General features: G+C 46.6%; 1 protein-coding gene and 1 pseudogene across 1 annotated transcript; both read right to left on the bottom strand.

Moving 5' to 3' along the window:
- Positions 1-6,884: 6,884 nt before the first annotated feature.
- Positions 6,885-13,510, bottom strand: LOC115381245 (anterior gradient protein 2 homolog). The gene is made up of 7 exons (XM_030082527.1): positions 13,396-13,510; positions 13,089-13,152; positions 12,958-13,010; positions 12,786-12,862; positions 12,568-12,631; positions 7,201-7,284; positions 6,885-7,094 (listed from the first exon to the last, which is right to left on the bottom strand). Exons 1-7 carry the CDS (start codon positions 13,508-13,510, stop codon positions 6,982-6,984), a joined length of 570 nt encoding a protein of 189 aa, XP_029938387.1. The 3' UTR covers positions 6,885-6,981.
- A 1,032-nt stretch (positions 13,511-14,542) lies between these two features.
- Positions 14,543-23,338, bottom strand: LOC115381948 (anterior gradient protein 2 homolog; annotated as a pseudogene).
- Between the last annotated feature and the right edge of the window lie 3,730 nt (positions 23,339-27,068).

Below are 27,068 nucleotides of genomic sequence, written 5' to 3'. Positions count from 1 at the left end.
ATATAATTACATAATTGCATAATTAAATATTATCCTGGTTTATCTGGAGTGGTAAAAATCCTCATCTGTGCAGGGATTTTTTGCAAAAACACTAAACAAAATGGGGGCTTGGCTCTGGCAGACTTTCGAAAGTAGTATAGCTGCTGCAAATTTGCACTGCATGATGTTCTGGAAGAACTGTACCTCTGTGGTGAAATGTCGCTTATGGGTTAGCATGGAAAGACTTTCTCGTAAACCGGTAAACCTTTCTGCCCTTTTGGCTGCACCCATGCCACTAAATGTGTCTACTGTCCCAGGTGACACTATAAATTACTGCAAGGTGGGCTTTTTGGACCAATATCAGACAACCACCTATTCCAACCATCTGTGCAAGACAATGCATGTACCACTTTGTTTGTGTCTTTTCTTTTCTTTCGTTTTCTTTTTTAATGTTTTTTTTATTAATGGAAATTCAGTAAATATATTTAAGCACCAACTTTCAATGTCTGAATGACCTTTCGCTCAATACATATTAGGCACAGTTCACAGGGCCAAGATATCTCTTGTTTTTCTTTTCTATTTCATGAATCACCAGTTAGTCGTGTATGTGGAAATGTAAAGACTGTGAAAACTCATTTTCAAGAAGATCTAAACTTCTGAAACACTGCAAATTCTATCATCTGCATGATTCACACTTTAAGTGCCGCATTTGTGACAGCTAAACTGTGAATCTGCTGTTAATCAGTCACTCAATCTGCAATCCCCTCGGCACATTCTTTGCCTTTCATGTCAAACTAATTTAATTAATGACATGAATAATTCAAACCACAAGTATCAAGTTTCCAGTCATAGCCAACTTATTTTAGATTCATACAGTTTCCAGTCCAAATCAGGCTTTTTTTGATTTATGAGTAATAAACTGAGGATGACTGTAAAGCTGAGGCTTGTAAAATCAAAAAGCATGTACCCCGCTGATGAAAAGCCCATTCACAGGTATCCAGGTACTCTGGTGCCCTCAAGTGGACAGTTAGAGCATGATCCTTGACAGTTCATGACATACCAACCGCAAAATAATGCTGTTTGAGGACATTACTGCTTGTACTAATTTTAATCTGCTGTTACGACAATGGTTAAAGATATTCTACTTTTTTCTACTGCATTTCACCATAGCACTTACCACTACTGCTACTACTACTGCTGTAAAAATACACTGCAGGCAGATTTGCAAAGGAAGGATGGACCATGATCTTTGGGCTCATATGCACGCTCAAAAAAGTATCCAAAGAAATTGGAATGAACCTTTGAGTTTGTGCAAAAAGTCTTGGTGGATCTTTTTTTTTTTTTTTTTTTTTGCCGCTGTAGTACTTTTTCTCTGCTCCAAATTTTTATGTGCATTTTTATTTGTGTTTGAACACCAGATTTTGAGTACCTGGGCATCAAAAAAAAAAAGAAAAGGAAAAGCTCTCTTCTGGTGTTGCGGTGCCAATGGTGAGAGGTAGATGGGGTCCAGGTGTGCGTTTGGGGGTGAATATGAGTGGGTGAGGCTTTCTCCAGACCAAAATCATTTATTTAAACGTATAAGAACGGGAGACATAACAAATGTAACTGGTAAAATAACATGCTAATGTTATTTCCTCCTCCATAAATCTGGATGGGACTTTTCTCTCCCTCCTGGATCTTCTCAGCATTTCACTATTTACAAAACTCGTTCACTAGCGAGTCTATTTGAATGAGGAAAGAAAAGAGTGAAAAAAATGAAAAAAGTAGCCGAAACGCGATAAAACACGGTAAAATACACTACAAAATGTTCAGCTACAATGCTAATATTAATATTTATGAAGCTAAAGTATCATATACACAGAAATACACAGCCTTCTTCTCTTTCAGAATCAGAATCAGGACTTGCAGGTTCTGCCAGACTCAGTGCCATTGAGCAGGGCAGGATGGCTGAATGTCGCTGGGTCTGGTTTGTGTGTTTGCATTGTTTTCTTTTTTGCGTTGTGTGTTTGTTTGAAAGAAAATAAGATCTGGGGAATAAGAAAAATGTATTGTACAAGTTGTCAATTCCAACTGACTTTCCAATAAATATGTTTTGGAAAAAAGAAAACAGTCTCATTACTGGTGATAAAAGCAGGACTGACCACAACATAACTCTTGAAATAGCCGCATGAAGTCCACAGACCACAGCACAACTCATTCAGCAGCTGCATGAAGTCTACAGACCACAAGACAGCTCTCTCAGCAGCTGCATGAAGTCTACAGACCACAAGACAACTCTCTCAGCAGCTGCATGAAGTCTGCAGACCACAAGACAACTCTCTCAGCAGCTGCATGAAGTCTACAGATCACAAGACGACTCTCTCAGCAGCTGCATGAAGTCTACAGACCACAAGACGACTCTTTCAGCAGCTTCATGAAGTCATAGGCCACAAGACGACTCTTTCAACAGCTTCTTGAAGTCTACAGACTACAAGATGACTCTTTCAGCAGCTTCATGAAGTCTACAGACCACAAGACGATTCTTTCAGTAGCTTCATGAAGTCTACAGACCACAGCACAACTCATTCAGCAGCTGCATGAAGTCTACAGACCACCAGACGAAACTTTCAACAGCTTCATGAAGTCGACAGACTACAAGACGACTCAGTCAGCAGCTTCATGAAGTCTACAGACTATAAGACGACTCTTTCAGCAGCTGCATGAAGTCTACAGACCACAAGACAACTCTCTCAGCAGCTGCATGAAGTCTACAGATCACAAGACGACTCTCTCAGCAGCTGCATGAAGTCTACAGACCACAAGACGACTCTTTCAGCAGCTTCATGAAGTCATAGACCACAAGACAACTCTTTCAACAGCTTCTTGAAGTCTACAGACTACAAGATGACTCTTTCAGCAGCTTCATGAAGTCTACAGATGACAAGATGACTCTTTCAGCAGCTCCATGAAGTCACAGACCACAAGACGACTCTTTCAACGGCTTCATGAAGTCTACAGACCACAAGACGACTCTTGCATTGGCTTCATGAAGTCTACAGGCCACAAGACGACTCTTTCAGCAGCTTCATGAAGTCTACAGACGACAAGACACTCTCAGCAGCTTCATGAAGTCTACAAACTACAAGAGACTCTCAGCAGGTTCATGAAGTTGACAGACCACAAGACGACTCTTGCATTGGCTTCATGAAGTCTACAGGCCACAAGACGACTCTTTCAGCGGCTTCATGAAGTCTACAGACGACAAGACACTCTCAGCAGCTTCATGAAGTCTACAAACTACAAGAGACTCTCAGCAGGTTCATGAAGTTGACAGACCACAAGACGGCTCTTTCAGCAGCTGCATGAAGTCTACAGACCACAAGACAACTCTTTCAGCAGCTTCATGAAGTCTACAGACCACAAGACAACTCTTTCAGCAGCTGCATGAAGTCTACAGACCACAAGACGACTCTTTCAGCAGCTGCATGAAGTCTACAGACCACAAGACGACTCTTTCAGCAGCTTCATGAAGTCTACAGACCACCAGACGAAACTTTCAACAGCTTCATGAAGTCTACAGACCACAAGATGACTCTTTCAGCGGCTTCATGATGTCTACAGACGACAAGACACTTTCAGCAGCTTCATGAAGTCTACAAACTACAAGAGACTCTCAGCAGGTTCATGAAGTTGACAGACCACAAGACGGCACTTTCAGCAGCTGCATGAAGTCTACAGACCACAAGATGACTCTTTCAGCAGCTTCATGAAGTCTACAGACCACAAGATGACTCGTTCAACAGCTTCATGAAGTCTACAGACCACATCACTCTTTCAACAGCTTCTTGAAGTCTACAGACCACAAGACGACTCTCTCAGCAGCTGCATGAAGTCTACAGACCACAAGACGACTCTTTCAGCAGCTTCATGAAGTCACAGACCACAAGACGACTCTTTCAACAGCTTCTTGAAGTCTACAGACTACAAGATGACTCTTTCAGCAGCTTCATGAAGTCCACAGATGACAAGATGACTCTTTCAGCAGCTCCATGAAGTCACAGACCACAAGACGACTCTTTCAACGGCTTCATGACGTCTGCAGACCACAAGATGACTCTTTCAATGGCTTCATGAAATCTACAGGCCACAAGACGACTCTTTCAGCAGCTTCATGAAGTCTACAGACCACAAGAAGACTCTTTCAGCAGCTTCATGAAGTCTACAGTCCACAAGACGACTCTTTCAGCAGCTGCATGAAGTCTACAGACCACAAGACGACTCTTTCAGCAGCTGCATGAAGTCTACAGACCACAAGACGACTCTTTCAGCAGCTTCATGAAGTCTACAGACCACCAGACGAAACTTTCAACAGCTTCATGAAGTCTACAGACTACAAGATGACTCTTTCAGCGGCTTCATGAAGTCTACAGACGACAAGACACTCTCAGCAGCTTCATGAAGTCTACAAACTACAAGAGACTCTCAGCAGGTTCATGAAGTTGACAGACCACAAGATGGCTCTTTCAGCAGCTGCATGAAGTCTACAGACCACAAGACAACTCTTTCAGCAGCTTCATGAAGTCTACAGACCACAAGACAACTCTTTCAGCAGCTGCATGAAGTCTACAGACCACAAGACGACTCTTTCAGCAGCTGCATGAAGTCTACAGACCACAAGACGACTCTTTCAGCAGCTTCATGAAGTCTACAGACCACCAGACGAAACTTTCAACAGCTTCATGAAGTCTACAGACCACAAGATGACTCTTTCAGTGGCTTCATGATGTCTACAGACGACAAGACACTCTCAGCAGCTTCATGAAGTCTACAAACTACAAGAGACTCTCAGCAGGTTCATGAAGTTGACAGACCACAAGACGGCACTTTCAGCAGCTGCATGAAGTCTACAGACCACAAGACGACTCTTTCAGCAGCTTCATGAAGTCTACAGACCACAAGATGACTCGTTCAACAGCTTCATGAAGTCTACAGACCACATCACTCTTTCAACAGCTTCTTGAAGTCTACAGACCACAAGACGACTCTCTCAGCAGCTGCATGAAGTCTACAGACCACAAGACGACTCTTTCAGCAGCTTCATGAAGTCACAGACCACAAGACGACTCTTTCAACAGCTTCTTGAAGTCTACAGACTACAAGATGACTCTTTCAGCAGCTTCATGAAGTCTACAGATGACAAGATGACTCTTTCAGCAGCTCCATGAAGTCACAGACCACAAGACGACTCTTTCAACGGCTTCATGAAGTCTGCAGACCACAAGATGACTCTTTCAATGGCTTCATAAAAAATCTACAGGCCACAAGACGACTCTTTCAGCAGCTTCATGAAGTCTACAGACCACAAGAAGACTCTTTCAGCAGCTTCATGAAGTCTACAGTCCACAAGACAACTCTTTCAACAGCTACATTAAGTCTACAGACCACAAGACGACTCTTTCAGCAGCTTCATGAAGTCTGCAGACCACAAGATGACTCTTTCAGCAGCTTCATGAAGTCTACAGACCACAAGATGACTCTTTCAACAGCTTCATGAAGTCTACAGACGACAAAATTACTCTTTCAACAGCTTGATGAAGTCTACAGACTACAAGATCACTCTTTCAACAGCTTCAGTAATACGACTCCTCAACTTTAAAGCTAGGGTTGTCGAATTGAATGAGATACATTTTTTTAAATACTGGTTAAAATGATCTTTATGACCCGATGGGAAGCAATTCATAGCGTGTTGTTAAAGTAGTTTGGAAAATATCAGCTATCTACAGCAGGAGTGAAATTGGAAAAACAGCAACCAATAGTTTTGCCGGGACACCTTTTTTTAAACCAATCAAATCCTTTCGCCGTTCGACCTGCCCCCTGCGTGTACATGTCAATGGCGTGCACTGACCCTGGTTCAGTGCGCGTGGAGAAGGACGGAGCATCGTTACAGAATGGCGAAGAAGAATGTTTGGGGGTTGACTTACCGTTGAGTGCGCCATAACTTGGCATAGTGCAAATATAGAAAAATGAAGAAATGAAGTGCTGAGGACAGGTTACGCCAGGAACGCATTGGACGCATTGGAGCACCGCGAACGTCTCCGCTCCCAACGGGAGCTCCTCCAATGGGGTGGGAGCTGCGCAGAGCCAACTAGGCGGAGCCTTGGGGAGATGCTACATGCTAACGCTAGTTTTCCAAGATCGCCAACCCCAGCTTTAAGATTAAGAAAACCACCTAAATTCAAGATGGTGTCCAAAATGACCACCACATGTGGTTTCCTGCCATAATCCTCCCACACTGATTGGTCGTATAATGGCTCCAGATGACCAGTTTTCTTCATCTTGTTATCATGAATCTTGGAATAATCAGCTGAGCTTAAAGTGAAGTATGGCCCGCCATATTCTGAGGGACGTAGACTGCCGAACTTTAGGGCGCTGAACTCAAGTCTTGGTTTTCATGCAAAAGTGGTTGTTCGGAAAGGAATCCAAGATGGCCACCAAGTGGCCTTTTTCTTTGATTTTGGTCTTTCTACTAAGTTTCTACTCACTGTTTTCAGTCGTTTTTTTAATTAGTGCTTTTGTGTTGGTCTGTTTTTTTTTTTTACTTTTTTTTTACTGTGGCGTAGTGATATTTACACAGCACTCCACAACAACTGGAGTAGGCAACAGAACGAGGATCGTTGATGATGGCCATGGTGCTCAATTTTTTATTTTATATCTTTCATTACACAGTAGGTTGTGATATTTTTAATATATGACACATAAGGTTTTCGCTAAGTTTACCCTATATTTCATTGTGCTGGGTGCAAATCACTTAAAGGGCCAAAAACACCAGCTGTTGGATGAACACATCAGTTTTTATTCCAAAGGATGTGCAGTAAAAATACCAGGGTGGAAATCAGGGTGGAGTTGAGGAGAGACACGTCAGGAGACAGAGGAACCCTTCAAGTGAGAGTCTTTTCACATGTAAACTGGTGACAGCAAACTGAAGGTGGAGGTGGGTGGAGGGCGCCTCCTCCTGCTCACAGCTCAGACTTCAGCAGCAGTGGACTCGGGGAGGGAGTGGGTGGAGGTGGGTGTGGTTCTGCGGCTCATAGCTGAGAATTTAAGGAGCTTCTTGGCCTTCTTCATGTTGTCCAGCACTGAGGAAGAGGAGGAGGCTCTCAGTGTGTGTGTGTGTGTGTGTGTGTGTGTGTGTGTGTGTGTGTGTGTGTGTGTGTGTGTGTGTGTGTTAGCTGGAGCACTTACAGACATTCATATCTTTTGATTCATAGGTGTACAGGCGGTTGGGGTAGACGCCAACGATGTCGTCTCTCACCGTTGTGGAGGGGTCTGTTGGGAAGTGGACGTAGTAAATGACGTAGCAGTGCAGAAGCAGGTGATGTAGAGTTTCAAGAACAGGGTTCTCCAGCCCTGTTTCTGCAGAACCCTACCCAGCATGCCCTGGTTCTCTCCCCACTGCCTCCACCTGCAGCTGTCTCCACTGGCCGTCTCCGTCAGGTGCTCTGACTCGCTATCCTGATGGCCTTCAGTACCAGTTATCTCTATACGCAGATGACTTGTTGCTCTGTGTAGCAGTATCAGTAGCTTCTCTTCCAGGTGTCCATTTTGATAAATGTTGTTCATTTTTAGGATATAAGCTAAATCTTAATAAAAGTCAGCTGGTTCCCTGCTCCAGCAGGCTGACCTGCCTTTTCAGGATCCTCCAACTTTAAATATCTCGAGATTCATGTGACTTATGCTTTTTCTGGTCTTTTCTCTGCCAACTTCACTCCAAGACCAAGGAAAATCTGACTGTGAGAGGTGGAAGAATCTGCCCCTCTCCTTGATGAGAAAGATTAATGTCGTTAAAATGAATATCCTACTGAAATGTCTTTATCTGTTTCAATCAGTCCCTGTGTTTCAACCAAAATACTTCTTGGTTTCTTTGTCTCTTTCCCTGCAGGATCGGTCTTGCTTGGTTTCTTGTCTGAAGTTTTGAGACTTCTTGTTTTTTCCCTCCTTAGCCAGACTACTGTTTGAGGGCCTGTTTTTGTTAAACCTACCTGTCCCCACCGACTGTGTTTTGTAGTCTCCCCCGTTTTCTGTATTGTCTTTTTCCTTGGAGAAGGGCTCCAGGTAAGACACCCCGGGGTCTACATTCAGCACGTAGGTAACTTTCTGTATATTTACATTAGGTAAGCGTGGGCGGCTGCCACGACCCTTTGTAGCAGACAGGTAAGGTGAGGCTTAGGCTGAATCCCATTTCACCCCTTAGCCCTTCCCCTTGGCCCTACCCCTCGTTTTGCGCATTCACGTGGAGGGGTAGGAGTGTCCCAATTGTCATTATGACGGAGGGGTAGGGCCAAGAAAGAGGGCCAGTCACCCCTCCAAAAGGAGATTCTCGAGAGGCACACTCCAAACGGAGGGGTATCGGCCGATGGCGAGGGGCGCTTGTTCTTTCAGCCTAGATCATGCCTGGCGGGCGGGGTTAATTCACTTCCGCATTGACTGGAGTGATTGTTTCCACACCCGCGCATTCCAGGCGCATTCCAAACCCAACAGATAGACGATTATTTTCAATAAACTGGTTTCTTCAACACGGCCCGCCTGGAATGTGCGGGTGGGAAACGAGCGCCCCCGCCAATGCGGAAGTGAACTAACCCCACCCGCCACTGACGGTCCAGGCGAACAAAACAAGCGCCCCTCGCCACCGGCGCCACTGGATGACAGATTTCTCAGAAAGCCTTCCAAGATCGGCAAGATGGCGGCGTCCGCAACGAAAGACGTTCATAAATGTCAGTATTTTGTCAATTAATAAAGTTTTAAAATGTAAGAAAAACATTCTTCTTCGGCAGATAATTGTCGCATCTGCCTACGTCATCGGCAGCGGCGACTACTGATGACGTACGCGATTGTCGGAGGGGTGTCCCAATTCGGAGGGGTTGACTTTCTCCCCTACCCCTTAGCACTCCGTTTCATAGGCGGAGGGCCAAGGGGAAGGGCCAAGGGGAAGGGCTAAGGGGTGAAATGGGATTCGGCCTTAGTTAGGGTAAATCACTGGTTTAAGGTATCCATCCATCCATCCATCCATTTTCTACCGCTTATCCGGGGCCGGGTCGCGGGGGCAGCAGTCTCAGCAGGGATGCCCAGACTTCCCTGTCCCCAGACACTTCCTCCAGCTCCTCTGGGAGGATCCCAAGGCGTTCCCAGGCCAGCCGAGAGACATAGTCTCTCCAGCATGTCCTGGGTCTTCCCCGGGTCTCCTCCCAGTGGGACATGCCCGGAACACCTCCCTCGGGAGGCGTCCAGGAGGCATCCTAAACAGATGTCCGAGCCACCTCAGCTGGTTCCTCTCGATGTGGAGGAGTAGTGGCTCTACTCCGAGCTCCTCCCTGGTGACTGAGCTCCTCACCCTATCTCTAAGGGAGCGCCCAGCCACCCTACGGAGGAAGCTCATTTCGGCCGCTTGTATCCGGGATCTTGTCCTTTCGGTCATGACCCAAAGCTCATGACCATAGGTGAGGGTGGGAACGTAGATTGACCGGTAAATCGAGAGCTTCGCCTTTCGGCTCAGCTCCTTCTTCACCACGACGGACCGATACAACGACCGCATCACTGCAGCCGCTGCACCGATCCGCCTGTCAATCTCACGCTCCATCCGTCCCCCACTGTGAACAAGACCCCAAGATACTTGAACTCCTCCACTTGGGCTAGGGTCTCTCCACCAACCTGGAGGGGGCAAGCCACCTTCCTCCGGTCGAGGACCATGGCCTCGGATTTGGAGGTGCTAATCCTCATCCCTGCCGCTTCACACTCGGCTGCGAACCGCCCCAGTGCATGCTGTAGGTCCGGGTTCGATGAAGCCAACAGGACAACATCATCTGCAAAAAGCAGAGATGAAATCCTGTGGTTCCCGAACCGGACCCCCTCCGGCCCCTGGCTGCACCTAGAAATTCTGTCCATGAAGATTATGAACAGAACCGGTGACAAAGGGCAGCCCTGCCTGAGTCCAACATGCACCGGGAACAGGTCCGACTTACTGCCAGCAATGCGGACCAGACTCCTACTCCGGTCATACAAAGACCGGACGGCCCTTAACAAGGGGCCCCGGACTCCGTATTCCCGGAGCACCCCCCACAAGACACCACGAGGGACACGGTCGAATGCCTTCTCCAAATCCACAAAACACATGTGGACTGGTTGGGCAAATTCCCACGAACCCTCGAGCACCCTATGGAGGGTATAGAGCTGGTCCACTGTTCCACGGCCAGGACGAAAACCGCATTGTTCCTCCTGGATCCGAGGTTCGACTATCGGTCGGATCCTCCTCTCCAGTACCCTGGAATAGACTTTCCCGGGGAGGCTGAGGAGTGTAATCCCCCTATAGTTGGAGCACACCCTCCGGTCCCCCTTTTTAAACAGGGGGACCACCACCCCGGTCTGCCAATTCAGAGGCACCGTCCCCGACAGCCACACGATGTTGCAGAGACGTGTCAACCAAGACAATCCCTGCACATCCAGAGACTTAAGGTACTCAGGCCGAATCTCGTCCACCCCCGGTGCCTTGCCACCGAGGAGCTTGCCAACCACCTCAGTGACTTCAGCTTGGGTGATGGACGAGTCCACCTCTGAGACCTCAGCCTCTGCTTCCTCCACAGAAGACGTGGCGACGGGATTGAGGAGGTCCTCAAAGTATTCCTTCCACCGTCCAACAATATCCCCAGTTGAGGTCAGCAGCTCCCCACCTCCACTGTAAACAGTGTTGGCGGAGACCTGCTTTCCCCTCCTGAGGCACCGGACGGTTTGCCAGAATTTCTTCGAGGCCGACCGATAGTCCTCCTCCATGGCCTCCCCGAACTCCTCCCAGACCCGAGTTTTTGCCTCCACAACTGCTCGGGCTGCAGTTCGCTTGGCCTGCCGGTACCCGTCAGCTGCTTCGGGAGTCCCATGAGCCAGCAAGGCTCGATAGGACTCCTTCTTCAGCTTGACGGCAGCCCTTACTTCCGGTGTCCACCACCGGCTTCGGGGGTTGCCGCCACGACAGGCACCGGAGACCTTACGACCACAGCTCCGAGCAGCTGCTTCGACAATGGAGGTGGAGAACATGGTCCACTCGGACTCAATGTCCCCAGCCTCCCTCGGGACATGAGAGAAGCTCTCCCGGAGGTGGGAGTTGAAAGCCATGCTGACAGAGGGTTCCGCCAGACGTTCCCAGCAGACCCTCACAACACGTTTGGGTCTGCCAAGTCTGTCCGGTTTCCTCCTCCGCCAGCGAATCCAACTCACCACCAGGTGGTGATCGGTCGACAGCTCTGCCCCTCTCTTCACCCGAGTGTCCAAAACACGCGGCCGGAGGTCAGATGACACGACAACAAAGTCGATCATCGACCTCCGACCTAGGGTGTCCTGGTGCCAAGTGCACTTATGGACACCCCTGTGCTCGAACATGGTGTTCGTTATGGACAAACTGTGACTAGCACAGAAGTCCAATAACAGAACACCACTCGGGTTCAGATCGGGGAGGCCGTGCGATCCAATCACCCCCTTCCAGGTCTCACTGTCGCTGCCCACGTGGGCGTTGAAGTCCCCCAGTAGAACAATGGAGTCCCCAGTCGGAGCACTGTCCAGCACCCCTCCCAGGGACTCCAAGAAGGCCGGGTACTCTGCACTGCTGTTCGGCCCATAAGCCGAGACAACAGTGAGGCACCTATCCCCGACCCGAAGGCGCAGAGATGCGACCCTCTCGTTCACTGGGGTGAACTCCAACACATGGCGGCTGAGCTGTGGGGCTATAAGCAAACCCACACCAGCTGGTTTAAGGTAGTTTAAGGTTATAAGGTAGAAGAGTCACAGGGTCGAGGTTTAGGGGAAGATTAGGGTTTGTGTGTATTTAGTGGCACCACCCACAGAGCCCTTTTCCTAACATCCTCCTACCCTCTGTCCGCTCTCCTCCATTTTTGCTTTTTCTAGTTTTTTGTTCAACCCCTGCGGGTTGTGTTTTGTCATTTTTATGATAACTTGTAGCTTTTCCCCAGCTCCCAGCCAGACCATTTTTAACACTTTTAAGGGGGAGGTAACACTGCTCTTACATACTCTTCTCTTCCAGTCAAGGCCTCAGCCTTCGTCAGAAGTCCTGTTGTTCTCAACACTCTCAGGATCTGGCTTCAGTTCAGGAAATGACAACACAATATGATTGGTCCACAAAGCATCTGTTTAGGTTTTTCCAGGTCAGACATTCAGCGCTGTTCCCTCCCTGCCCCCATCGGTTCTAGGAAGATTTACTCACATTAGGGTTCGAGGAAGCGTTGGCTGACGGCTCCAGAGATTGAGGACAAACGTGACTCAGTGTCATCTGAGTTATGTGTTTGTTTTTTGTCCACACCTTCATAATTATTGGTGAAGTTATTTTAACATCGTGGGAATAAATCTACAGCCCTGTCCGGAACTCCTGTGAGTTCCACAGAACTGAACTTGGTCCAAAAAGAAATTCTTGGTTTTACTTCTTGAATCTCCAAACGCCGCCTCATTCTGCTGAGAGACGCCTGTTCCAGACTGCACCAAGCTGCTGATCTGGTTTAAACAGGTCGGATCCAGTCGGGTCAGTCCCCTGACTCCACAGACACCAGGTCTTACCCACAAAGACGATCCTGGGGACGTACTTTCCATCAGGGGACAGGTTTTTATCTGCGGTTTCCTGCTGCGGGGGAGGAGAGCACACACACACACACACACACACACACACACACACACACACACACACACACACACACACACACACACACACACACACACGTAATGCAGGATGTTTCATTGCAGTGTCAGAGCCCTCCCCCACCAGCCCTGCAGCCTACCATCACATTGAGGACCACAAAGTCCTCGTCCAGGATCCTCTGGATCTCATCGTCGTGAGCCAAGGCCCGCTTGAGTGCTGCAGGACAGACGGAGCGTTAGGGTGAAGCAGAGCAGGGGGGGGAGCAGCAGGACGTGCTGGGGCTGGTGGGGGGTACAGCTGGGCCGGCTCACCATCGCATTGAGAACAGTCCTCCAGGTGGAACAGGACCATCAGAGGCTTGTTCCTGGAACACAGACCAGACAGTTGTTTCACACCCACCCCTCATGGAACCGTTCCCCTTAGAACCAAGGTGCTTCCTCACGTGGACCGAGACAAGGACAGAGCCTCCTCGTACGTCTGAGCCCAGTTCAGCTGGTCGCCCCAACCTGCGAGACACAGGAGCAGCTGGGGTTCAAACCAGGACACTACTGAAGCTGCTCCTGTACTGTTATGTCTAGGTGCTGTAATAGACATACCGGAGACATGTATGCTCTTTACAGGCTCTTTAATAACACCGCTGCTCGGCCCATACATTTACATGTGTCCGTCCCCTTAAAGTGTCCCACCAAGTTTTCACCATCATATGGTTCCTACCCCAATGCTCCCATTACAACTCCGTCACCACAAACCTCGAGACAGCGACTGAGGGATCCTCTGGCCAGATTTGGGGACATATTTAGTAAAGGTGGAGGACAGGGCCACCAGGACCAGGACCAGGACCAGGGACGCGGCTGCTCTGGTCATCTTTCAGCTTCCTGGAACAAGAACAGACCTGAGGGAACATCTGGACCAGCAGGGTCAGAGTTCTGGAAACAACAGCATGGTGAAGACGCTGGAGACACAGCAGAACACTGAGACTGAAACCCTGAATCCAGCGGTTCCACACTGAGGACCCAGTGGTGTCAGAACATCCACATTCAGCTGCAGTCAAAGTTCTTGGTTTCATATCATTTAATAAAAAACCTCAGAGAACCTCAGAGAACCAACTCCTGCCACTGACTCCTGCAGACTTTCACAGAAACTTCATTCTTGGTGCTTTCATGCAGTTTGTCTGATAATGAAATAATGAAAACTGAGGCCACAGATTCCTAAAAATGAGCCCTTCCAGAAGCACAACAGCAGCACGAGGTCTTCTCTGCTTACCTGCTGCTCAGACGTGGAGGACAGGAGAGAACGGGAGAGGACGGGAGTCCTGCTGCGTCTCCTGCTGCTCCGCCTCTGCTTTAAAGCACCTGGCAGGTGGAGCGCCCCTCCCCCTCCTGCTCTTCCTCCTCCTCCTCCTCCTCCTCCTCCTCCTTTATATTTATGGAGCGTTCCATACTCATAAACGGAGAAAACACACACCCTGTACAATCCAAGATTTCAAATCTGGAATTGTTGATGATAGGTTATTTAAGTTAGAAAATGTTTTCCAGATTTCCAGATATGTTGGAGCAGTGGTTTTCAAAGTGTGGGACAGCGAGCCTCCCTAAAGAGAACTCTACAGCATGCTGACCCCCTTCACCCCCCCTCCATTCATTACTACTATTATTAGCTGCTGTTATTGTTGTGGCTTTGTATGTTCCGCACAGGCTTAAAAAGGTTTTAAGCGATAAATGTCACACACGAGTAATAAACTGAGTACGACTATAAAGCTGAGCCTTGTGAAATCAAAAACCTGGTATATTTTCATGTGCAGGCCTACTCATGCATTATCTATAGTGGCCATATTTCAGCAAATGTTAACTCACTGTGTAAAATGACTTTTTCGCCCTCCAGCTTCAAGCCCCTTCCCTGTTATGGGGGGAGGGGCGGGGTGAGGCGTCCATAATACTGAGCACAGTCACAAACACATATCCAGGGTGTACTCTGGCACCATCTAGTGGACAGGTAGATCCTGATCGTGGACAATTCATGACAAACCAACCGCGAAATAATGCTGTTTGAGAACATTACTGCTTGTACTAACTTTAATCTGCTGCTACTACAACTGTTCAAGGTATTCTGCTTTTTTCTACTGCATTTCACCACGCGCCAAAGTGAGCAGTGTGTGTTTTTGTTTCACAGCTGTGAAACGTTACAAAGCAACAGATCAATAAATAACTGTTCTCAAATAATGTTGATGTTTCTTAAATGTTTCACAGTATATTTATTGCGTTGCCCCGCAGCGTGTCCCGAGCAGCCGGGGCAAGACCAGGACTGGTTTGTGACAGTCCAGAGGAAGGCTAGTGCTAAGCACCACCACGTAGCACTCCAAGAACCGCTTCACGTCTGCAATAGGTTCTCTCCCCTCAGCGACGACACACCGGCTGAACTGGACACGCTGGTGATTGGCAGCTCTATAGTTAGAGACGTGAAGCTGCCAGCGGTGAAGGTTAGGTGCTACCCGGGGGCCAGAGTGGGGGACATCGAGGGGAACCTTAGGCTTTTAAAACAGGAAGGTAGGAGATTCCGTCGAGTCGTGATTCACGCAGGCGGTAATGATGCCCGGCGGAGACAATCAGAGGTGCTCAAATTACAAGTGGCCTCGGTGTGTGAATTGGCTAAGTCGATGTCTGATGCTGTAATGTTCTCTGGTCCCCTGCCCAATTTGGTCAATGATGAAATGTATAGCCGACTTTCATCATTCAATCGCTGGTTGTCTAGATGGAGTGAAGAAAACGGAGTTATTTTTCTAAACAACTGGTGCACCTTCTGGGGAAAGCCTGGGCTCATCCGCAGGGACGGCATCCACCCAACTTTGGATGGTGCAGCCCTTTTAGCTCGCAATATGGCTGATCGGCTTCGTACCCTAAATTGACAATCCAGCTATGAGCCCCGGGCACAGAGCAGTCGTGTAGAACGCTCCTCTGTTGATCTTGTTGATCCCGTCACTAATCCTGCTCCCGGATTTTTACAAGTCAAGCATGGAGGTTTACCGAGGCAAACAGAGACTGTGTCTGTCCATAGTGCTCAAAGCATTAGAAAAAAGTGAATGGGTAAAAAGCTTAACATCTGTACGAGACAGAATAACTCTTCCAGTAGGAAATACATAAAATGTGGTCTACTAAACATTAGAGCAATCTCCACTAAATCTCTGTTAGTTAATGACCTTATTGGTGACAATAACATTGATCTCCTTGCTCTAACATAAACTTGGCTTCAGCAAGATGATTATGTGAGGCTCAATGAATGTACCCCTCCAACCTATATAAATTTCCAAACAGCTAGATCAACAGGTCGAGGTGGAGGTGTGGCAGTGATATCGCACTCCAGTCTTCTTCTTAAACCCAAAACTAATGTTAAATTCAACTCTTTTGAAAGTGCATCGACCTCCTGGTCCTTACTCTGACTTTTTAACTGAGTTCTCAGAGTTTTTAAGCAATATAGTATTGACTCATAACAAGATCCTTATAATAGGTGACTTTAATATCCATGTGGATGATTCTGGTGACAGTTTGAGTAATGCGTTTATTGCAGTATTAGATAGTATCGGTTTCTCTCAAAATGTTGATGAATCCACTCATAGTCACAAGCACACCCTGGATCTGGTCTTAACATATGGGATAGAGGTCAGGGACCTAAATGTTCTCCCTCAGAACCCCATACTCTCAGACCATTTTTTAATTACTTTTCAGGTTTTGATTGAAGACTACTCTGCTCAAAAAGATAAAATTCAGTTGATACGGACATTATCTGAAAAATCTGTGGCTCGGTACAAAGAATTGATCCAACCTGCATTTGCTGCATTACCTTGTGAACTCACAGAAATGAGCTTATTGACCAGTGGTGATAATAGTGATCAGTTTGTTGACAGTGCTATGCACTCACTAAAATCTGCCCTTGACGTAGTGGCTCCGTTGCAGCTGAAAACCAATCGACCCAGGCGCGTTGCTCCATGGTTTAATTCTGAAACCCGTGTTCTCAAACAAAAAACTCGGCAATTAGAAAGACTGTGGTGTAGATCTAAATCAGAACAATCTCTGAAGGCTTGGAAATGTAGCTTGCTAAGCTATAAACAAACTCTTTTTAAAGCCAAGACATTATATTACTCTTGTTTAATAGAAATAAACAAAAATAACCCTCGGTTTCTGTTCAACACTGTAGCCAGACTGACAAACAGTCATACTGTAGTGGAACCAATAATCCCAGAATCTTTAAACTGCCATGACTTTCTTAAATTCTTTAATGATAAAATTATAACCATCAGAGGTAAAATCAATGAAGCACTTTCCTCAGATCAAGCTCAGGGAAACCAGCCACTGCCGCCACCTGAAATACCTGAAATACTAGATAGTTTCTCACCAGTAAATGGGGCTGAGATTACTTCGATTAATGTCTTCTAAAACTCCACCTGTCTCCTAGATCCAATTCCAACTAAGATTTTCAAAGATATTCTTCCAGTTATTTTCAATACGATCTGTATTATACTTATAATTATAATTATAATTATAATTATAATTATAATTATAATTATTATACGATCCGCCACCTACAGGACAATAGTTTATTTGAGAAATTTCAGTCAGGATACAGAGCTTATCACAGCACTGAAACTGCGTTAGTTAAAGTCACTAATGACTTGCTATTGGCGGCTGACGCAGGTCTAGTCTCAGTCCTGGTTCTCTTAGACCTCAGTGCAGCTTTTGATACAATCGACCACAATATTCTCCTGCAGAGGTTAGAATGTCAGGTTGGCATCAGAGGAAAAGCCCTCTGCTGGTTCAAATCCTATTTATCTAATAGGCACCAATTTGTTCACGTTAACCAACAGTCCTCACCGTGCTCCCAGGTCAGTTATGGGGTTCCTCAAGGGTCCGTGCTTGGGCCAATTTTATTTCTGTTGTATATGCTTCCTTTAGGGAACATAATTAGAAGCCACGATATCAATTTTCATTGTTATGCAGATGACACACAATTGTATTTATCTATGAAACCTGATCAAACTAATCAAATAGACAGACTCAGTGACTGTATCAGAGAAATTAAATCCTGGATGACTACGAACTATCTCCGTCTTAATCCTGGCAAAACAGAGGTCATTATACTAGGCCCCCATAAACTGAGAGAGTGTCTATCTGAACAGATTATTACCTTAGATAACGTCAGTGTATCCTCCTCCTCTACTGTCAGGAACCTCGGGGTCTTATTTGATCAGGATATCTCCTTTAAAGCACACATCAACCTGGCTTGTAAAACAGCATATTTCCACTTGCGCAACATAGCTAAAATAAGAAACATTCTACCTAGAAGCGATGCAGAAAAACTCATCCATGCATTTGTTTCCACTAGACTGGACTACTGCAACTCCCTTCTTGCAGCCTGCCCAAAAAGTGCATTAAAAAACTTTCAGTTGGTTCAAAATGCGGCCGCCAGATTATTAACCGGAACTAGAAGACGTGAACACATTACTCCCGTTCTAAAATCTCTTCACTGGCTTTCTATCGAGTTTAGAGTTAGATTTAAAATCCTTCTCCTCACTTACAAAATCCTAAATGGGATGGCTCCAACCTATCTCCAAGATGCTTTAACGCCTTATCAACCAATCAGAGCACTTCGCTCTCAAAATGCAGGGTTACTGGTGACTCCTGGAGTCTCTAAATGGACACTAGGTGGAAGAGCCTTTAGCTATCAGGCACCGTTTTTATGGAACCAGCTTCCAAGTGGTGTCAAAGAGGCAGACACAGTCTCCACATTTAAGGTTAGGCTCAAGACGTTTCTCTTCGATGCAGCCTATGATCAGGTCAGCTAGGGATTCTAAACTAAACTAAACTAAACTAAACTAAACTAAACTAAACTAAACTAAACTAAACTAAACTAAACCAAACTAAACCAAACTAAATTAAACAAAATTAAACTATCTAAACTAGACTAACTAAATACTAGTTTAAATACTAAACTATCCACAAAGCTGCCCTAGGAGCTAGAATGCTGTGGGAAGTACGGTGCACTGAGCCCTATCCTCTAATGTCTGAATGTTATTCCCTTTAGTCCGTTCATTGCTTTTCACCTGCTGTCCCCCCCTTCGAGGGGGAGTCTTCTCCAGTTTCAGTTGCTGACTCCACTATCACGAGGGCCTATGAACAAGCTCCGGCCGGACCGGGAGGACACTCCTGTCAGTCCTGCCCGCGGACTGGCTTCAGTTCTACCTCTGGGATCCGTAGTTCCTGTGCTGGACCGTCCAACGGACTGTACTCAACATAGTCCTAGGCTTTACTTCTTATTGTCTCATGCTAGCTGTTGCCAAAGCTGTCCGTCCCTGGGAGAGGGATCCCTCCATACTGTGGTTCTCCCCAAGATTTCTTCTTTTCCCACTGGGTTTTTGGAGTTTTTTCTTGCCGGATATGAGGGTCTAAGGCGGTGATTGCTTCGTTTTGTCTCGTTACTGAATTTGACATATTAATATTATGCTTATTCACTGTTTTTATTTTTACCAATCAATGTAACATCTTGAAGCCCTCTGAGGCAACTGTTGTTGTGATACTGGGCTATACAAAAATAAATTGATTGATTGATTGATTGATTGATACAGACCACATCACTCTTTCAACAGCTTCATGAAGTCTACAGACTACAAGACGACTCTTTCAACAGGTTCTTGAAGTCTACAGGGCACATCACTCTTTCAACAGCTTCAGTAATACGACCCCTCAACTTTAAAGCAAGGGTTGGCGATTTGAATGAGATACATTTTTTTAAATACTGGTTAAAATGATCTTCATGACCCGATGGGAAGCAATTCGTAGCGTGTTGTTAAAGGAGTTTGGAAAATATCCGCTATCTACAGCAGGAGTGAAATGGGAAAAACAGCAACCAATAGTTTTGCCGGGACACCTTTTTTTAAACCAATCAAATCCTTTCGCCGTTCGACCTGCCCCCTGCGTGTACATGTCAACGGCGTGCACTGACCCTGGTTCAGTGCGCGTGTAGAAGGACGGAGCATCGTTGCAGAATGGCGGAGAAGAATGTTTGGGGGTTTACTTACCGTTGAGTGTGCCATAACTTTGCATAGTGGCAAATAAAGAAAAACGAAGAAACGAAGCACTGAGGACAGGTTACGCCAGGAACGCACTGGACGCACTGGCGCACCGCGCGCGCCGCGAACGTCTCCCGCTCCCAACGGGAGCTCCTCCAATGGGTGGGAGCTGGGCGAAGCTAGCTAGGCGGAGCCTTGGGGAGATGCTACATGCTAACGCTAGTTTTCCAAGATCACCAACCCTAGCTTAAGATTCAGAAAACCACCTAAATTCAAGATGGTGTCCAAAATGACCACCACATGTGGTTTCCTGCCATAATCCTCCCACACTGATTGGTCATTTCATGGCTCCAGATGACCAGTTTTTCTTCATCTTGTTATCATGAATCTTGGAATAATCAGCTGAGCTTAAAGTGAAGAATGGCTCGCCATATTCTGATGGACGTAGACTGTCGAACTTTAGGGCGCTGAACTCAGGTCTTGTTTTTCATGCAAAAGTGGTCGTTCGGGATGGAATCCAAGATGGCCACCAAATGGCCTTTTTCTTCGATTTTGGTCTTCTACTAAGTTTCTACTCACTGTTTCAGTCCTTTTTCTAATGAGTGTTGGTGTTTGGTGTGTTGGTGTGTGTGGTTTGTTTTTTTTTTTTACGTTTTTTTTTTACTGTGGCGTAGTGATATTTACACAGCACTCCACAACAACTGGAGTAGGCAACAGAACGAGGATCGTTGATGATGGCCATGGTGTGCAATTTTTATTTTATATCTTTCATTACGCAGTTGGTTGTGATATTTTTAATATATGACACATAAGGTTTTTGCTAAGTTGACCCTGTATTTCATTGTGCTGGGTGCAAATCACTTAAAGGGCCAAAAACACCAGCTGTTGGTTGAACACATCAGTTTTATTCCAAAGGATGAGCAGTAAAGATACCAGGGTGGAAATCAGGGTGGAGTTGAGGAGGGACACGTGAGGAGACAGAGGAACCCTTCAAGTGAAAGTCTTTTCACATGTGAACTGGTGACAGCAAACTGAAGGTGGAGGTGGGTGGAGGGCGCCTCCTCCTGCTCACAGCTCAGACTTCAGCAGCAGTGGACTCGGGGAGGGAGTGGGTGGAGGTGGGTGTGGTTCTGTGGCTCAAAGCTGAGACTTTAAGGAGCTTCTTGGCCTTCTTCATGTTTTCCAGCACTGAGGAAGAGGAGGAGGCTCTCAGTGTGTGGTGTGTGTGTGTGTAGGTGTGTGTGTGTGTGTGTGTGTGTGTTAGCTGGAGCACTTACAGTGTTTCATATCTTTTGGTTCATAGGTGTACAGGCGGTTGGAGTAGGGGCCAACAATGTCGTCTCTCACCGTCATGGAGGGGTCTGTTGGGAAGTGGACGTAGTAAATGATGTAGCAGTGCAGAAGCAGGTGACGTAGAGTTTCTAGAACAGGGTTCTCCAGCTCTGTTCCTGCAGAACCCTACCCAGCATGCCCTGGCTCTCTCCCCGCTGCCTCCACCTGCAGCTGTCTCCACTGGCCGTCTCCGTCAGGTGCTCTGACTCGCTATCATGATGGCCTCGAGTACCGGTTATCTCAATACGCAGATGACTTGTTGCTCTATGTAGCAGTATCAGTAGCTTCTCTTCCAGCTGTCCATTTTGATAAATGTTGTTCATTTTCAGGATATAAGCGAAATCTTAATAAAAGTCAACTGGTTTTCTGCTCCAGCAGGCTGACCTTCCTTTTGAGGACCCTCCGCCTTTAAATATCTCAGGAGTCATGTGACTTGTGCTTTTTCTGGTCTTTTCTCTGCCAACTTCACGCCAAGCCCAAGGAAAATCTGACCGTGAGAGGTGAAATAATCTGCCCCTCTCCTTGATGAGAAAGATTAATGTCGTTAAAATGAATATCCTCCTGAAATGTCTATTTGTTTCAATCAGCCCCTGTGTTTCTGCCAAAATACTTCTTGGTCTCTTTGTCTCTTTCCCTGCAGGATCGGTCTTGCTTGGTTCCTTCATTTGGGGTGCGGTGTCTCTGAGGGTCCACAGGTCATGTGAGCTTGGTGCTGGTCTTGCTCTACCAAACTTTGAATTTTAATATTGGGCAGCATATTCATAAATAGCTTGTTGACTGATTGTCCCTCATTTCATTAGGAAACGGGAGGATCGATCTTGCTGTAACACATCTCTGCCTGCTCTTACATACTCTTTTCTTCCAGTCGAGGCCTCAGCCTTGGGTCAGAAGTCTGTTGTTCTCAACACTCAAGATTTGGCTCAGTTCAGGAAATGAAATCACAATATGAATTTGTCCACAAAGCATCTGTTTAGGTTTTCCAGGTCAGACATTCAGTGCGGTCCCTCCCTGCCCCCATCGGTTCCAGGAAGATTTACTCACATTCGGGTTAGAGGAAGCGTTGGCTGAAGGCTCCAGAGATTGAGGACAAATGTGACTCAGTGTCATCTGAGTTATGTGTTTGTCTTTTGTCCACACCTTAATAATTATTGGTGAAGTTATTTTAATATCGTGGGAATAATTCCACAGCCCTGTCCGGCACTCCTGTGAGTTCCACCGAACTGAACTTGGTCCAAAAAGAAATTCTTGGTTTTACTTCTTGAATCTCCAAACGCCACATCATTCCGCTGAGAGACGCCTGTCCAGAACTGCACCAAGCTGCTGATCTGGTTTAAACAGGTCGGATCCAGTTGGGTCCGTCCCCTGACTCCACAGACACCAGGTCTTACCCACAAAGATGATCCGGGGACGTACTTCCATCAGGGGACAGGTTTTCATCTGCGGTTCCTGCTGCGGGGGAGGAGAGCACACACACACACACACACACACACACCACACACACACACACACACACACACGTAATGCAGGATGTTTCATTGCAGTGTCAGAGCCCTCCCCCACCAGCCCTGCAGCCTACCATCAGATTGAGGACCACAAAGTCCTCGTCCAGGATTCTCTGGATCTCATCGTTGCGAGCGAAGACCTTCTTGAACGCTGCAGGACAGACGGAGCGTTAGGGTGAAGCAGAGCAGGGCGGGAAGCAGAAGGACATGCTGGGGCGGGGGGGGGGGGGGCTGGGGGGGCTGCTGGGGTGGCTCACCCTCGCAATGAGAACAGTCCTCCAGGTGGAACAAGACCATCAGAGGCTTGTTCCTGGAACACAGACCAGACAGTTGTTTCACACCCACCCCTCATGGAAGCGTTCCCCTTAGAACCAAGGTGTTTCCTCACCTGGACCGAGACAAGGACAGAGCCTCCTCGTACGTCCGAGCCCAGTTCAGCTGGTCGCCCCAACCTGTGAGACACAGGAGCAGCTGGGGTTCAAACCAGGACACTACTGAAGCTACTCCTGTGCTGTTATGTCTAGGTGCTGTAATAGACATCCTGGAGACACGTATGGTCTTTACAGGCTCTTTAATAACACCGCTGCTCTGCCCATACATTTACATGTGTCCGTCCCCTTAAAGTGTCCCACCAAGTTTTCACCATCATATGGTTTCTACCCCAATGCTCCCATTACAACTCCATCACCACAAACCTCGAGACAGCGACTGAGGGATCCTCTGGCCAGATTTGGGGACATATTTAGTAAAGGTGGAGGACAGGGCCACCAGGACCAGGACCAGGGACGCGGCTGCTCTGGTCATCTTTCAGCTTCCTGGACAAGAACAGACCTTGAGGGAACACCTGGACCAGCAGGTCAGAGTTCTGGAAACAGCAGCAGGGTGAAGACGCTGGAGACACAGCAGAACACTGAGACTGAAACCCTGAATCCAGCGGTTCCACACTGAGGACCCAGCGGTGTCAGAACATCCACATTCAGCTGCAGTCAAAGTTCTTGGTTTCATATCATGTAATAAAAGACCTCAGAGAACCTCAGGAGAACCAACTCCTGCCACTGACTCCTGCAGATTTTACAGAAACTTCATTCTTGGTGCTTTCATGCAGTTTGTCTGATATGAAATAATGAAAACTGAAGCCACAGATTCCTAAAAAATGAGCCCTTCCAGAAGCACAACAGCAGCACGAGGTCTTTCTCTGCTTACCTGCTGCTCAGACGGGAGGACAGGAGAGAACGGGAGAGGACGGGAGTCCTGCTGCGTCTCCTGCTGCTCCGCCTCTGCTTTAAAGCACCTGGCAGGTGGAGCGCCCCTCCCCCTCCTCCTCCCCCTCCTCCTCCTGCTCCTCCTCCTCCCCCCCCCCCTCCTCCTCCCTCCTCCTCCTCCTCCTTTATATTTATGGAGCGTTCCATACTCATAACGGAGAAAACATACACCCTGTAAAATCCAAGATTTCAAATCTGGAATTGTTGATGATAGGTTACTTAAGTTAGAAAATGTTTTCCAGATTTCCAGATATGTTGGAGCAGTGGTTTTCAAAGTGTGGGACAGCGAGCCTCCCTAAAGAGAACTCTACAGCACGCTGCCCCCCTTCACCCCCCCTCCATTCATTACTACTATTATTAGCTGCTGTTATTGTTGTGGCTTTGTATGTTCCGCACAGGCTTAAAAAGGTTTTAAGCGATAAATGTTACACACGAGTAACAAACTGAGTGTGACTATAAAGCTGAGGCTTGTGAAATCAAAAACCTGGTATATTTTCATGTGCCGGCCTACTCATGCATTATCTATAGTGGCCATATTTCAGCAAATGTTAACTCACTGTGTAAAATGACTTTTTCGCCCTCCAGCTTCAAGCCCCTTCCCTGTTATGGGGGGAGGGGCGAGCTGAGGCGTCCATCATACTGAGTACAGTCACAAACACATATCCAGGGTGTACTCTGGCACCATCTAGTGGACAGTTAGGTCATGATCGTGGACAATTCATGACAAACCAACCGCGAAATAATGCTGTTTGAGGACATTACTGCTTGTACTAACTTTAATCTGCTGCTACTACAACTGTTCAAGGTATTCTGCTTTTTTCTACTGCATTTCACCGTGCGCCAAAGTGAGCCGTGTGTGTTTTTGTTTCACAGCTGTGAAACGTTACAAAGCAATAGATCAATAAATACTTGTTCTCAAATAATGTTGATGTTTCTTAAATTTTCACAGTATATTTATTGCGTTTTTAAAGATTAGTTTAGTCATTTTTTGTATTATGAAAAGTTCATATTTATTGATTTAGGATTATTCAATATAATGAGTTTTTCGTATAATCCTTTTACACCTATTATTATAACAGGGTGGCTAGTTTCGCTTTGTTTTGTTTTGTTTTGTTTTTTGCATATTTATTTGTGTTTTAACACAAGATTTTGATTCATTGGATAACATTTATATAGACCAACATAACTTATTCGAGTGTGTAAGAATGGGAGAAATAATAAATCTAACTGGTAAAATGACATGATGATGTTGATTCCTCCTCCATAAATCTTAATGGGGCTTTTCTCTCCCTCCTGGATCTTCTTAGCATTTTACTTACACTATTTACAAAACTAGCTGGCTAGCTAATCTATTTGAATGAGTTAAAAAAAGAGTGAAAAAAATGAAAAAAGTAGCGGAAAACGCGATAAAACTCGTAAAATACACTACAAAATGTTCAGATACAATGCTAATATTAATATTTACGAAGCTAAAGTATCATATACACAGAAATACACAGTCTTCTCCTCTTTCAGAATCAGAATCAGGACTCGCAGGTCCTGCCAGACTCAGTGCCGTTGAGCAGGGCAGGATGGCTGCATGTCGCTGGGTCTGGTTTGTGTGTTTGCATTGTTTTCTTTTTTGCGTTGTGTGTTTGTTTGAAAGAAAATACGATCTGGGGAATAAGAAAAATGTATTGTACAAGTTGTCAATTCCAACTGACTTTCCAATAAATATGTTTTGGAAAAAAGAAAACAGTCTCATTACTGGTGATAAAAGCAGGACTGACCACAACATCACTCTTTAAATAGCCTCATGTAGGCTGAATCCTATTTCACCCCTTAGCCCTTCCCCTTGGCCCTTCCCCTCGTTTTGCGCGTTCACGTGGAGGGGTAGGAGTGTCCCAATTGTCATTATGACGGAGGGGTAGGGCCAAGAAAGAGGGCCAGTCACCCCTCCAAAAGGAGATTCTCGAGAGGCACACTCCAAACGGAGGGTATGATGCAGTGGCGGCCGATGGCGAGGGGCGCTTGTTCTGTCAGCCCCCGACCATGACTGGCGGGCGGGGTTAATTCACTTCCACATTGGTGGGAACGATCGTTTCCACACCCGCGCATTCCAGGCGCATTCCAAACAACAGATAGACGATTATTTTCAATAAACTGGTTTCTTCAACACTGCCCGCCTGGAATGCGCGGGTGGAAAATGAGCGCCCCCGACAATGCTGAAGTGAACTAAGCCCGCCCGCCACTGATGGTCCAGGCGATCAAAACAAGCGCCCCTCGCCACCGGCCGCCACTGGATGACAGATTTCTCAGAAAGCCTTCCAGGATCGGCAAGATGGCGGCGTCCGCAACTAAAGAAGTTCATAAATGTCAGTATTTTGTCAATTAATAAAGTTTTAAAATGTAAGAAAAACATTCTTCTTCGGCAAATAGTTGTCGCATCTGCCTACGTCATCGGCAGCGGCGACTACTGATGACGTACGCGATTGTCGGAGGGGTGTCCCAATTCGGAGGGGTTGACTTTCTCCCCTACCCCTTAGCACTCCGTTTCATAGGGGGAGGGCTAAGGGGTAGGGCCAAGGGGAAGGGCTAAGGGGTGAAATGGGATTCAGCCGAAGTCTACAGACCACAAGACGACTCTTTCACTAGCTTCATGAAGTCTACAGACCACAGCACGACTCATTCAGCAGCTTAATGAAGTCTACAGACCACCAGACGAAACTTTCAGCAGCTTCATGAAGTCTACAGACTACAAGACGACTCTCACCAGCTTCATGAAGTCTACAGACAACAAGAAGACTCTTTCAGCAGCTGCATGAAGTCTACAGACCACAAGACGACTCTTTCAACAGCTTGATGAAGTCTACAGACCACAAGATGACTCGATCAACAGCTTGATGAAGTCGACAGACCACATCACTCTTTCAACAGCTTCTCGAAGTCTACAGACCACAAGACGACTCTTTCAACAGCTTCTCGAAGTCTGCAGACTACAAGACGACTCTTTCAACAGCTTCTTGAAGTCTACAGGGCACATCATTCTTTCAACAGCTTCAGTAATACGACTCCTCAACTTTAAAGCTAGGGTTGGCGAATTGAATGAGATACATTTTTTTAAATACTGGTTAAAATGATCTTTATGACCCGATGGGAAGCAATTCATAGCGTGTTGTTAAAGTAGTTTGGAAAATATCAGCTATCTACAGCAGGAGTGAAATTGGAAAAACAGCAACCAATAGTTTTGCCGGGACACCTTTTTTTAAACCAATCAAATCCTTTCGCCGTTC

The sequence above is a fragment of the Salarias fasciatus genome, chromosome 23 (genome assembly GCF_902148845.1).
Source record: "Salarias fasciatus chromosome 23, fSalaFa1.1, whole genome shotgun sequence".
Classification (NCBI taxonomy): domain Eukaryota; kingdom Metazoa; phylum Chordata; class Actinopteri; order Blenniiformes; family Blenniidae; genus Salarias; species Salarias fasciatus.
The sequence above is the reverse complement of the archived record's forward strand: the minus strand, read 5'-3'. Positions and strand labels throughout refer to the sequence as shown.